Source organism: Pleurodeles waltl, chromosome 9 (genome assembly GCF_031143425.1).
Source record: "Pleurodeles waltl isolate 20211129_DDA chromosome 9, aPleWal1.hap1.20221129, whole genome shotgun sequence".
Classification (NCBI taxonomy): Eukaryota; Metazoa; Chordata; class Amphibia; order Caudata; family Salamandridae; genus Pleurodeles; species Pleurodeles waltl.
Window position 1 is genome coordinate 534928376 of NC_090448.1, and position 14477 is coordinate 534942852.

The 14477-nt window shown below is 43.4% G+C and overlaps 2 protein-coding genes across 2 annotated transcripts in view; one reads left to right on the forward strand and one right to left on the reverse strand.

Annotated features, from left to right (window-relative positions):
* EXOC5 (exocyst complex component 5) overlaps positions 1–6082 on the reverse strand; it is a 173663-nt gene extending 167581 nt beyond the window's left edge. Inside the window, exon 1 of the mRNA XM_069207440.1 lies at positions 5922–6082. Coding sequence (XP_069063541.1) covers positions 5922–5948 — 27 coding nt within the window. The 5' untranslated portion in view covers positions 5949–6082. The remainder of the gene's footprint in view (positions 1–5921) is intronic.
* The window catches only part of AP5M1 (adaptor related protein complex 5 subunit mu 1), a 132104-nt gene continuing 123693 nt past the window's right edge, over positions 6067–14477 (forward strand). The window contains exon 1 of the mRNA XM_069207441.1: positions 6067–6269. Within this exon, the coding sequence (XP_069063542.1) occupies positions 6202–6269 (68 nt within the window). The 5' untranslated portion in view covers positions 6067–6201. The remainder of the gene's footprint in view (positions 6270–14477) is intronic.

Here is a 14477-nt window from a genome sequence, read left to right on the forward strand (position 1 = left end):
CAGGCTGTATTACTTTAAATAGTTACAGCCCCAGATACATTACATGGTTGGCTCCGTTTAACTTCTTCTTCAGCCAAGAGGTTTTCCACAGTTGATCGAAGAGGATGGCGGTTTTCTTGCAGGTGTGCCAAAAGCGAGATGGGCCTGATATTTTTTTTTTAAGCTGTTCGAGGGTACCTAATATCCTATTAAATAAGTGGGCAACGAGAATAGACCTACAAGGGAGATTCCAACATTGAGGTGAGTTGGCTGTGAAGAATTGAGTGCATCTGGCAAACTGCTATGTTAGCAACAGTATAGAGTCATATATACATGAAAATAAAAGGAAAAGGGTTATTCTGGGATTATTGGCACAAAGAAGAGCTAGCCACTTTGGGCTAATGCATTTACAATGGGGAATCTGTATTCTACCTAGAACACTAGTCCACACTGCACATAGATAAGGAAATATTTTGAAAATATATGCAACTTAGATCCTAGCTTTACCTGTGAGGAATAAAAATGCTAATACAAAAACATTCAGAAGTTTAGTTTAATGAGGAGCAGTATTTTGTGGGAGCATATGCCTTGTTGTAATCATCACAGAGAGTGCCTGTAGGAAACGTCAAATGGAAATGAGGAGGGGAATTCCAATGTAAGTGTTAGCAGAAGATATAAGTCTTATGGAATGATGGTCATGAATGTAATCTCCTACACTTTTCATAGAAACTGTTAGCACCCTGTGAGGATTTTTGGGACAGTGCAAGGGGAATGGTGATGATAATGTATGAAAAATGATGCACACATATAGTATACATAAACCATAGCAGATTCTGACTCAAGAAATAAATCAATCTGTCTAGGCACGTTTTAAATAGGCCAAGAGGTATATGATGGAAATTCAAAGTAAAACAGTGCATACAAATTGTTGATCAATGGAAGGGCCTCACGTACAACAAATTAATTTACATAGTTTAAAGCTGCATAGAGTTTCAGAAGTAACAAAAGTGGCACTTACTAAAAAATCTCATTTTGGGAAAATGCCAGCTATTAGCATTAAAGGCTTCATTTCACATACTTTTTATCGAATAGCACATCATAAGCTGTGTCCAGCAAAGACTATGTCATTCAGCTTCTTCTCACAAAACATACTGAAACCAGCTTAGCCAAATCAGTAAGTTGTACCTTCTCAAGCATGCAATTTTTGCAATTTCTCCTTTTTAATCACATCTGAAACAGTCATCAAATTGTAAAAATAATACAAAGTAGAAATACAGCCCTTTAAAAATTGGCATGCATGGTCGCAAAAAGAAAAGCATGTAGGGAATTAACCATTCCAAAAATGAATGGCATATTTGTTACAGCAAAAAGAACAAATGATGGACGGAATGCTGAACAATGCAAACATTCACCTCCAGTCCCTTGCTCACTGTGCCACTGGATTCAAGTTAGCCTGGCTGATGAAGGGTGATACCCTAAAACCAGTCCCAGGATACTTGTTTCTGGTCCTGGGAGGACCTGGCCTGGCAGTTCGGGCTGGACTGTTCCCACGAGGAAGACACAGGGACAAGACTGATTTGCATATGGCTGGGTCCAAACTGGGGTGGCATGGTGAGCAAAATAACGACGTATTAAACCCAGATCTGTGACTGAGGGTGAGTGTTTCAACCTTCCGTCCATCATCCTTTTGTATTTGTTACAGCAAAATGCCATAATTCAAAGTGAAGAGAATCAAAGTCGACTGGCTTATTCTGTAGGCTGTTGTGGGCAGAAAAAGAGAAGCGAATGTCACTTAAAATGGCCAATGGCTGAATAAGGGTGACCATAATGTCAATATTTTAACAGAACAAAAGGCTGCTGAAATTGGCCAGACCCAAAAAGACTACAGAAGTGACATTAAAAAAATCACCTCAAAGAAAAAAACGTTAAGGTATCTATCTTCATGCACTGAATAGGCTTGTTTACGACGCTTTGCTTCCCTTTGTCTGACACAACCGTTGATAAGCACTGCATGTGGGAGGGCTAGAAAAAATGGACTATATTAAGAAATATGACTCAGCACCGTTCTCCTCTGCGAAATCATCCTCATAAGAACAAAAAGATGATTCTGCTGTCTTAAAAATGCATCTATTTAAGAAAGAAACGCCGTTACATTAATTCACCTCATCCCTACACATTTGGGACAGACATCACATGACCAACATTAAGTGCTTGCCCTCTATTTATCTAGCTGGTCCTGTGTTTCCAGGCCAAGCATCCCTGATGAACATTATCTAATTGCGTACCTCATCTGCACTCAACGACACAGGTGGTGATTCACATACATCCCACTTATCATAACTCAGGTAGCACATAAGGATAAACAGTTCATGGACAACAATGGCTCTTTTGACATCTTGCAGGCATCCAGAAATGGATAACTAGCAGGTGTAAATGCCCGTACTATTATACAGCTCTATGCCATGACTATGCACAACTAAGTAGTAATAAGCGGATAGTGGATGGATGAAGTCAGTATTTGCCTTATGGAGGTGTAAGCAGCAACAAAACTTGCGATTTTGAAGGCATTCACAAACACTTCTCTAACTATTTACCACTCTATATGTTCGACGGTGATTCGTTCTAATAAAGGGATAGAGTAAATACCACTGGAGGGTAGGTTGGGCAACAGAGGTATCTCAAACTACGAGGAAGTGCAAGGGAAGTGTGTTTCTCTATAAGGAAAACGTTTTACCCCGTTGAGGAAAAAAAAAAAAAAAAAAATGTAAACTGAACAGGTGGTCTGCCTTTACTCAATACATAACTGTTGTACATGAACAACTCAGATTTGGGGAAACAGTAACCCAAAAAGAGGTAACATGGCATTGCTAGTAGTACACCTAGACATCCACGACTGGCTCAGCTTTCTAGACATATCACTGACGGGGCTTGTGACTAGCACAAAATAGTAAATATGTACCCTTTTATTGGGGTTCTACAACGAGGGTGGATTAAACACTGTTTTTGAGAACTAGGTCCCTTGTGATTATCACTGTTCACACAACATTGAGGCACTAATCATCAAGGACAGAGTAAAAACCTCCAAAGGACACTGTTTAAACTCCCAAATGCTCTGGATAGAGCATCCAATGCATGAGCATGGGGAACATTTTTTAGGGTACCCACAGGAAATCTGGTCATTTAGTCTCCTAGATCCCATTCTCTTCCACCCTGTGAAGCTTCTAACATACTATTTGCCATTTTTTCTATCTGATGTCATTACCTTCCACGTGATTTGCAGACCTTCTGGGATAAAAAAAAGCATGGTTCGAGGAAATCACAGCAATTACCACCATCACCACCTCTATCAACATTAAATTTAAAAGAAACATTGCCACCAAAAAGAAAAAAAAAGCATTACAAACCTCAACATTCTAGCTTTCAGACTACACATCAGACATATTCACAAGAACGCAGCACCCTTAACACAGGCCTAACATTCATGCGCTGCATGCCAACCCCAACCCCACGAACACTCTGTAACAGTCATGGGAATATCATAAAATATAGTCACCCAGGTCTACACCATTCACATGACAACTAGTGTCAACAAAAAATGACCCAAACTGCTTGTTGAAAGGCATCCATGTGAACTCTGGCAACCAAGACAGCACCAGCCTAGCTAATACATCCGTAGCCTCAACAAACATCACGATACTCTTAGATTCCCTCATCGGCACAATGATATTTAATATTGAAGATGTCTGTGCCACTTTAAAATAAGGATCCACAAAACCAAACTTTCTCCACACTGTGGTACATCAAAGTACAGTGCGAGAGCATAAAATTCATCAGCAAGCAAAAACACACAAATGGCAGAAAAACAACTTCTGAATGATCCAACTGGTTTGAAAGAACTCTTCTCCACTTGCAGACACGTTACCACTTCCAAATCACTCTACTATAAACAAATCACTGGAAAAGTGCCAACACAAGAAAATCACTACTCAAAAATTAGGACTATTGCATCAAGCCCCTTGCTGGACCACCAGCACCACATTAAACCCACCCCGATCCACAGTCTGCAAAATAACGAAATTGACAGCATTCAAGACATTGTTTCAGACCTCATCAGCATCCTGACTGCCCTTAAAACCACCATGAGGGAACACAGCATCGCGACTTATCTGGATGAAAAGATCTCAAACCCACACTGACATAATCAATGCCTCCCTGACACAAAGTATCGTTCTAAAAAAAGGTTAAGTTCTCCCACTCCCATTAAAAACAAACACAGAAACCAACAATCTCACCAATCACAGAAATCAGGGGTCATCCAAATGTAGGAGCAAATCAACACCGACCGCCTCTAACAACTACACATTTTATCATGCCATGGTAAGCACTAAATAGAAACAATCACTAGTAGAGAGCACTAAATAGAAACAATCACTAGTAGAGAGCGCTCTCCATATCAAAGGCAATATCAGTTCTGCTATACCTCTGGTCAGCTTTCTACACCACTGGTAATCATACCATCAAAATGTATTTTATTTTATTTATTTAATGCGTTTTTATATAGCGCGGACTTTACCCGAAGGTGTCAGAGCGCTTCACAATAGGCAAAGTAAAGATACAAGAGGAGAGGAATTACAAGTGAGCCTGTTACAAACGCAAACGTTACATTACATGAGGCAATACGAAAGGAAAAAGTGACGTGTGCAGGTTACAAGAGCAAATAAAGTATGAGTAGAGGTAAACAAAAACAAAAAAAATTTGCAATAAATGGTAGACACTCAAAACACTAAAACAATAGTTACGTTACATGAGGCAGTGGTGGCCGTTGTGCATGTATCAAAAGCAAACAAGATATAAGAGGTAGCAAATGATACGTTGTAAAAGGAAAGGTGCCGTGTGCATGATACAAAAGAGTACAAAATACAGGTAGAGGTATAAAACTGCACTAAATGGCATACATTCAAAACACAAAAACACCCTGGGAAGGCACTTCTATAGGCATGGAGAACAGAATTTCCTATAATGGAAGGACTTCCTTCAGAAAATAGAGGGCTTAAATTAAATTTGGAAGTGTCTTTGAAGGAGGAGAGCTTTGAGGTCAGTTTTGAAGGCCTGGGAAGAGGTGGTGGTCCGAAGCTGAGGCGGAAGTGAGTTCCAGATTCTCACCGCGTTGCCTGAAAAGGATTGGCCCATCGATCTTTCCTTCTTGAAAATGGGAGGTTCAAGCAATAACTTTTCTGCATTACATGATGGTCTGGAGCCCCCAGAGAGTTTCAGTTTATTCACCAGGTAGCGAGGGGAGGAGGAGTACAAGGCTTTGTGGGTTCTCAACATGTCTTGGATTCAACGGCAGTATTCTAAAAAGGATCGATTCTTACATCTCCAACCACCGCCAGTTACTTCCCTACTAGGTCCTAAGAGCTCCCAGTGACCTTCAGAGTAAGAGTACCCTTAAGATCAACACTCTTCCAGTATAGCTCACTCTGTAAACAAAGCAAGCCACGGGCCGCCTCTTTCATAACCTTAAAATAATATGCCAAGACTATGATGATGAAATTCAACTATATGTGAAAGACCCCAATGTTATGTACATTTACAGAAGCACATCGAGAACGCCGGAAAGGGGCGCCGTGTACAGCGAACTGTAGGGATAAAATAAGCGGGTGGAAAGAATATGAGTTCGGATGTTCGCAGTGGGGGCAGGAAAGGGAAACATCGGGTTGAAGAGGCGGCCAGTGACTGAATGGAAAGCCTCGGAGGTGTATGACGGAGTAAAACACTGGTGAGGAAGTGGCAGGAATTGTGGGGGTAACTCTAGAACGCTTTGTGTACCACTAGTGTGAACTGGTGCCAATGCCCGTGGTTTCGGTTAGCTCTCTCATCGCTCTGGTCACTCTTTGGTACGAACAGAGACTTCTACTGACCCAGTTGCGGGTCGAACTCACCTCGAAAAGCTCGGCGGTGGCAGCCATAGGGGTAGGCGTTGTGACCTGTCACATACTGGGGTTCTGCGGGTTTCGGGCTTCTCGGTGCAGGGCTCGGCCGCTCCCCCTCTGTCAGCACTACCGGAAGGAGCTGCGCGTGGAGCACAACACAGAACTACTGCGCAGACAATTCCGACCTCTGACCCGGAAGAGGAGCTGCAGGACCGCCACAGGAACAGGAAAAGGCTGCGTACCGAACGCTGTTAGCAACTACAATACGGTGCCTGGTTGTGGCTTAGCCATGCCTATCCGGGGGCTCTGGGTCTTGAGGCCCGGACAGAGCAATGGAGGGCCCGGGCTCTTTAGCAGGTAAACCAGGGACCGTAGGTTTGAGTCTGTACTGTGGCCAGAGGGATGGTGGAAGTAGGTACTTCATATACGGAAGTGGGATTGATCATTCGCTTTGGTGCAACTGCAGAAATGGGATATCGAATATCTTCATCATAGTCTTATTTCGGGAGGGTTACATGTTAGCTGTTGTAGTATGTTAGTAGATTTATCTGGGTGTTTCTTTAAGCCTGTTTCATTCCATGACATAGTAGCGTTCTGGAAGGTTGGGGGTGTCATGGGACGGCAGTTTGTTTGGAGCTGCTGACCGGACAAGCCTGACCTTCTGTTCCGCTCTGTGTCGAATGATAGTTGTTAGAAGACTGGGCTGGCTCTCAGGTGCTCTAGACTCAACAAGTAATCTCCAATGCACTGGAAGCGATTGACCAGACAAAGGATCTTCAGTGGTAAAAATAGTCATGGTGTTCTTGGAATATCAGTATTGTGGTTGGCCAAAGGGCAATCTTTAGTTCCTAAAGTATCGGCAATCTTTTCAAAGTGGTGTTATTGCAGGATATGTGGGCCCATGACTCAGTGGCAGTAGTGGGCTGTACAGATTACTTTGTCCCTGCAACCGAGGCCCTCAAGCATAGACATTGCAATTTATATGTCGATCGCCCTGGCAGCAGAAAGTAAAGAAATCTGGGGTATGAAAAAAAACCTTCAAGCCTCATATGGCCCATTCACGATTATCATAATGTAGGAAGCTGGCTCTCTATGTAGTGGACCAAAATGAGGTACACTGTGCAAGCAATCCACAGAGGTTTCACCGAGGCACACATGACATCCCAAATGCCCCTTTTTTGGGTAGTGTGGTTGAACAGTTAGACTTATCGGAGGGTAGTGCTAAGCATGTAAGGCACACACTCATACAGTGAGACACACACTCAATAAGAAAATCCTACACCAATTTAGAAAAATAACACATACTTTAATGTGAATTTAGATACCAAGATCACAATAATCAGGTGAGTAATTTTTGAGTAATGAATTTTTATAGTTTTCTAAAGAAGACAGTGCATTTTTAGGAAGCTGCAGTGCAATCCTATGGAGGAAAACAAAGTCAGCAATCCAGGTAGAGACGACTTACGGTACCAATCTCCTGTACTTAAGGGGGTTTTGTGGCAAAATCCAAGGCCCCACCAACAGGTCACCTCAGGGATCTCTGGTGCATCTGAGTTCAGAGGTGTGTTACGGTGTCAGGTGTTCCTTTCAAGTCAATAGGGATCGGTCTGGTTCCTAAGCTGCTCATGGGATGAACTGGAAGGACAAAGACGTAATAGGGGCCTATTTGCTCCTGCATATATGCCTTCACTTGTAATAACATGCACCCTGCCTTAGGACTGAAGGGCTTTTGTAGGGATGACTTACTGATATTACAGGCAATGTTTTAGGGAACATGGCACACACGTGTGCCATGTTGTGTTTTCAATTTTGGGAGCACCTTGTCACACAGCCTGCAGTGGCAGTCTGCATAAGGTTGGTGCTGGATCCCTTAGAGTGGCACAAATTGCACTGCTGCTCTGAGGGGTCATCTTCAATACCCATGTCCTAGCTACTACGTGTACCATTTACTTAGGGACTTATAGGGGGCTGAGGGGCCTTGTCACTAAGGTATCAAGTGACCAGGTGTCTTGTTATAGTTAAGCAATACTGGCAATGGGGACCTGGTTAGCAGGAACCTGGTACACTTCAGTCAAAGTTGCATCTAAAAACCAGGGGAAAAGTGTGTTTGGGAGGAGGGGAATACTGCAACCAGAACCCAGCTCCCTACACAAAATAAATGTCTACACCTACCCAAAAGAAAAAAGCAAGAATTGAGTTATTAGCCTGGCAGATGAGATCATGAAACTGCAAAATGAAAATGTGAGGTCAGAGTTAACAGTATTTAGAGACTTTAACATGTGACTTATGGGCTCATCAGACCAAAACCTTTTAGAAGCACAAGAGCAATCCTGCAAAATACCACAGCAGGGTAGAATGAACAGGCAAAAAAATGATTAAAAAAAGACAAGTTACTATTGGGAAACTTAGAACATCTGGCTTTGAGTAATAAATGGCCAATAAAGTCCTGACATACCTCCCGGATTCTTTTATCATTCACGGAATGTAGTCTCACTGATCAAAAGATCTAATATAGTCTTCTCTCAACTTGACTGGCGGAGCAGAGTTTGGATCCAGAAGTACTCCTAACTCCATTTGGTGTGACCAACTAGGAACACTTATCTTCTTTTACAGGAACAGACATTTTCCCTTGTATTTTGTTGGTTTTAAATTAAATGTTGTCTTCAAAATATCCTCTTAGATCAATTGTTTGTGCCCCCCATACCCAACAGGTATTATATCAAGATCCTTTAATTTTATTTTGTCGCTCTACTCTTTTTATCATAAACTTCATTGGACACAAAAGTGAGCCAGGCACCTTAATGAAACAACACTTCCATCTTCAAACTTTCAATAGATTTGTAGTCTTTAGGGTGTGTTTTTTCTTTCTTCATTTTTAGGTTGAGCCTACGTAAAGTGCAGGCACTGTCTGCATGACATCCTGTAATCACTTCTATGTGCTTTTAACCAGGCCCACTATTGTGATTCCTTCTTTGTTGTGCCATTGGGAAATGCTGGGTTTTTATTAGTGGATTGGTTCTGATTCTCCCGCCTTTGGGTGCTTGGTTCACGTCCAGGGGATTTCACTCATTGTTCTTTTTTGTTGTCCATCCCAAAACGTCCACCGTTCCTCCTGGTCGGCCATCGCAATGCATGCGCAGCCCTTTGTTCTCCTTAGCTGGATACAATGTGTTCCTTCGACATGAATGACCGCAACAACTGTTTGACTGTATTTATCCCCTTCGCTGCCAGGGCTTTTCCCCCTCATGTGCCAGGCCTTTTTTTGCCTATTTGGGGCAGTTCGCGCTTAGGCCCTCATAACTTTTTGTCCACATAAGCTAACCAAGCCAAATTTGCGTCCTTTTTTTCCAACATCCTAGGGATTCTAGAGGTACCCAGACTTTGTGGGTTCCCCTGAAGGAGGCCAAGAAATTGGCCAAAATACAGGGAAAATTTAGTTTTTTTCAAAAAAATTGGAAAAAGTGGCTGCAGAAGAAGGCTTGTGGTTTTTCCCCTGAAAATGGCATCAACAAAGGGTTTGTGGTGCTAAACTCAGCAGCTTCCCAGCTTTCAGGAACAGGCAGACTTGAATCAGAAAACCCAATTTTCCAACACAATTTTGGCATTTTACTGGGACATACCCCATTTTTGCAATTTTTTGTGCTTTCAGCCTCCTTCCAGTCAGTGACAGAAATGGGCATGAAACCAATGCTGGATCCCAGAAACCTAAACATTTGTGAAAAGTAGACAGAATTCTGAATTCAGCAAGGGGTCATTTGTGTAGATCCTACAAGGGTTTCCTACAGAAAATAACAACTGAATAAGAAAAATATGGAAATTGAGGTGAAAAAAACATAAATGTTTCTCTACGTTTTACTCTGTAACTTTTCCCTGCAATGTCAGATTATCAAAAGCAATATACCGTTACGTCTGCTGGACTCCTCTGGTTGCGGGGATATATAGGGCTTGTAGGTTCATCAAGAACCCGAGGAACCCAGAGCCAATAAATGAGCTGCACCCTGCAGTGCGTTTTCATTCTATACCGGGTATACAGCAATTCATTTGCTGAAATATAAAGAGTAAAAAATTGCTATCAAGAAAACCTTTGTATTTCCAAAAAGGGCACAAGATAAGGTGTTGAGGAGCAGTGGTTATTTGCACATCTCTGAATTCCGGGGTGACCATACTAGCATGTGAATTACAGGGCATTTCTCAAATAGATGTCTTTTTTACACACTCTCCTATATTTGGAAGGAAAAAATGTAGAGAAAGACAAGGGGCAATAACACTTGTTTTGCTAATTTATGTTCCCCCAAGTCTCCCGATAAAAATGATACCTCACTTGTGTGGGTAGGCCTAGCGCCCGCGTCAGGAAACGCCCCAAAGCGCAACGTGGACACATCCACATTTTTGGAAGAAAACAGAGGTGTTTTTTGCGAAGTGCCTACCTGTAGATTTTGGCCTCTAGCTCAGCCGGCACCTAGGGAAACCTACCAAACCTGTGCATTTCTGAAAACTAGAGACCTAGGGGAATCCAAGGAGGGGTGACTTGCCGGGCTCGGACCAGGTTCTGTTACCCAGAATCCTTTGCAAACCTCAAAATTTGGCTAAAAAAACATGTTCCTCACATTTATGTGGCAGAAAGTTCTGGAATATGAGAGGAGCCACAAATTTCCTTCCACCCAGCGTTCCCCCAAGTCACCCGATAAAAATGATACCTCACTTGTGTGGGTAGGCCTAGCGCCCGCGACAGGAAACGCCCCAAAGCGCAACATGGACACATCAAAATTTTTGGAAGAAAACAGAGGTGTTTTTTGCGAAGTGCCTACCTGTAGATTTTGGCCTCTAGCTCAGCCGGCACCTAGGGAAACCTACTAAACCTGTGCATTTCTGAAAACTAGAGACCTAGGGGAATCCAAGGAGGGGTGACTTGCTGGGCTCGGACCAGGTTCTGTTACCCAGAATCCTTTGCAAACCTCAAAATTTGGCTAAAAAACATATGTTCCTCACATTTCTGTGGCAGAAAGTTCTGGAATCTGAGAGGAGCCACAAACTTCCTTCCACCCAGTGTTCCCCTAAGTCTCTCAATAAAAATGGTACCTCACTTTTGTGGGTAGGCCTAGCGCCCACGAAAGGAAATGGCCCAAAACACAACGTGGACACAACATATTTTTTCACAGAAAACAGAGGTGTTTTTTTCAAAGTGCCTACCTGTGGAGTTTGGCCTCTAGCTCAGCCGGGCCCGGGAAGGGGGGGGGGGGGCAGAAATGCCCTAAAATAAATTTGACCCCCCCCCCCGGGAGCGACCCTTGCCTACGGGGTCGCTCCCCCTGCGTGACATTGGCGCCAAAAAACAAATCCCAGGTGCCTAGTGGTTTCTGCCCCCTTGGGGGCAGATTGACCTAAAATCGGCCAATCTGCCCCCAAGGGGGGCAGAAATGGCCTAAATACAATTTGCCCCCCAGGGGAGCGACCCTTGCCTGATGGGTCGCTCCCCATCTCTAAAAAAAAAAAACCACAAAAAAAAATGTCCCCTGGCGCCTAGAGGTTTCTGCCCCCCCTGGGGGCAGAAATGGCCTAAAATAAATTTGCCCCCCCACCCGGGAGCAACCCTTGCCTACGGGGTCGCTCCCCCTGCGTGACATTGGCGCCAAAAAACAAATCCCAGGTGCCTAGTGGTTTCTGCCACCTTGGGGGCAGATTGACCTAAAATCGGCCAATCTGCCCCCGAGGGGGGCAGAAATGGCCTAAATACAATTTGCCCCCCAGGGCAGCGACCCTTGCCTGATGGGTCGCTACCCATCTCTAAAAAAACAAACAAAAAAAAAAAAAATCCCTGGCGCCTAGAGGTTACTGCCCCCCCGGGGGCAGATCGGCCTAATAATAGGCCGATCTGCCCCCAGCGGGGGCAGAAATGGCCTAAAATAAATTTGCCCCCTACCCCCGGGAGCGACCCTTGCCTACGGGGTCGCCCCCCCTGCGTGACATTGGTGCCAAAAAACAAATCCCCGGTGCCTAGTGGTTTCTGCCCCCTTGGGGGCAGATTGACTTAAACTCGGACAATCTGCCCCCAGGGGGGCAGAAATGGTCTAAATACAATTTGCCCCCCCGGGGAGCGATCCTTGCCTGATGGGTCGCTCCCCTTGCGTGAAATTCACGCAAAGAAAAAACTCCCTGGTGTCTATTGGTTTCTGCCCCCCTTGGGGGCAGATTGGCCTCATCAAAATAGGCCAATCTGCCCCCAAGGGGGGCAGAAATGGCCTAAATATAATTTTCCCCCAGGGGGAGCGACCCTTGCCTAAGGGGTCGCTCCCCACCTAAAAAAATAAAATGAAACATGTTCCCCTTCCATCCCCGCCTTGGGGGGGAGGGGAGTGCACGGGGGGGGCACAGTGGAACTGTAAACTGTAGCCTTGGACGAGATCATCTCGTCCAAGGCACAGAAGCGGTTAAAACCCATTTAGGTAATGTGCCACTAAGCGCTGTATGCATGACACCACCCTATACTACTGTCATCATACTGGACAATGTGCTTGTTATTACCATTGTGAGCAGACTCCCTACCCGTAAATATCCCCTCCATTTGGTTGGTCTGGAGAGGGCAACCCATATGCGGGACACCCCTAACCAACCAACCAACCTTACTGTGGAATCTTAAGTTTGGGCTTGCTGAGGACTTCTTGACACCCCCCACATGTCACACACTAGGTACCTGCCACACCCTGCGTTCAAACCCAAACAGAGCTCCGCCTTAAGAGGGGTAACGGCGTCAGGCTAGTGGCAGTGGGGCCCACTCCATCCATAGCGTTGGTAAACAAGCCCTGCTCGAGTTGATGACCGACATTTTAGGCAGTCGTGTCTATTTCGTTAAGCTTTTATACCATTATATTGGTTTGTGAATTCTGGAGATGTGATATGGGGTGGTACTATTTATTTTTTTTTTTTTAGACGCAATTCAACATTTAAGAACCATTTTCCATATAGCAACACATCTCCCTGTTGCAGATGGTGCACATTAGATATCTAGCCTGACCTTATCCCATGTGAGATAACCAACTGTGGGCATTGCGTCACATCATGTTGCGGTCTTGTACTTGCAGTCTACAGCATATACTCACAACAACACAGTTGAATGGCATTTCAGAGATCACTTCCACCCAAGGTGTCAGGTGATTTCCTGAGTCTAATCCCTTACAGGGCAACTGAAACTACACTTCCCATAATGCAATTGCAATATGTTTTAAAACAAGGATTGGGTTGAATACGTGTTTAGGTCTGGAGTTAATCAAGGCCTTTTGAATTTGTTTTATTTTTTTAGGTCTGTCGTCAGCCCCGACCTTTTGAATATGCTAAAAATGTATGTATTATAACTAAATTGTAGGAGCTTTCAGCCTGCCCCATTCTTCCATTGGTCTTTTACTGTCATTCACATTATCCTTCCGCTTGTTACAGCATGGGCAGTGGTTCAACCAACTTCAGCCTTTGACTAGTTTTACTCCAAGTGAGGGCATTATCCTCTTTTCTCATGATTACATCCACACGCAAATTAGAGTCCTAGAACAGGTGTACACTACAAGACACTGTCAAATGGAGTGGCACTTTACACACTTATTCGATTGTAGGGTGCCACACCAACCCGCAGCTCAGTTGATGAGTTCTGCAATGCTTTTATGGCTATTTTATTTGGCAGTAAATGGTACAGAGATGAAAACTTGCAACATTTTAAAAAGGTGGAATTTTTTTTTAAATAACCCCCATCCCACTTCTTGCACCATTAGAGAGACAGGAGAAAGTAAAATTGTGTTTCAACTCCATTTCCAGTGCAAATTTGAAGGGCATAAATACATAGGCAAATCCCAATGTGTTCAGTTATATGCAGAGCCACTGGAATTATGTGGCAGAAAGGACCAAATTATGCAGTAGGGTTGACCAATTTATGTGGCAAGAAAAGTTCAGTTATGCATTTACCACGCCAATAGCTCTAACTCAAGCAAATGGAAACCTATTGCAGTGCAAATGCTTTTTTTAGTAAATACTGATAACTCACAATCTTTAACCATTTTTACTGACCCTTGAACATCTTCTTTATTTGAACGACAACATTTAGTGAAATGACCCTTTTTGCTACACATTTTGCATATAACATTTATAGCAGGACATTTTTTGAACAATGTAAACTTTTTAGAATTTCCCACATCTGAAGCACACACCTTTAAATTTCGGAGTAAATTAAGATGTAGTTTTACTTTTACTTTCTTCTTCGTTAACTTCCACTTTAGTCACAGATACTTTCTTGTTCTTACCTCATTCTTTTACATAGGCTAATGAATGATCTACTATTTAGGCAATTATCGTGATTTCACTTGGTTTGGGGTCATCTTTTAACCACAATTCTTGACTTACTCTATCAGAGCAACATCTTAACATAAATTGATATCTAATACATTCTTCTTGCTTGGCTCCTAATTTACCAGATGACCCTAAATTCCTGAGGCTCATAGTGTAATCCTTAACACTTTCTCAACTTCTCTGTTCCCTCAATCTAAAATAATATCTCTCTAGAATCGTACTCACATTAGGTAAGTA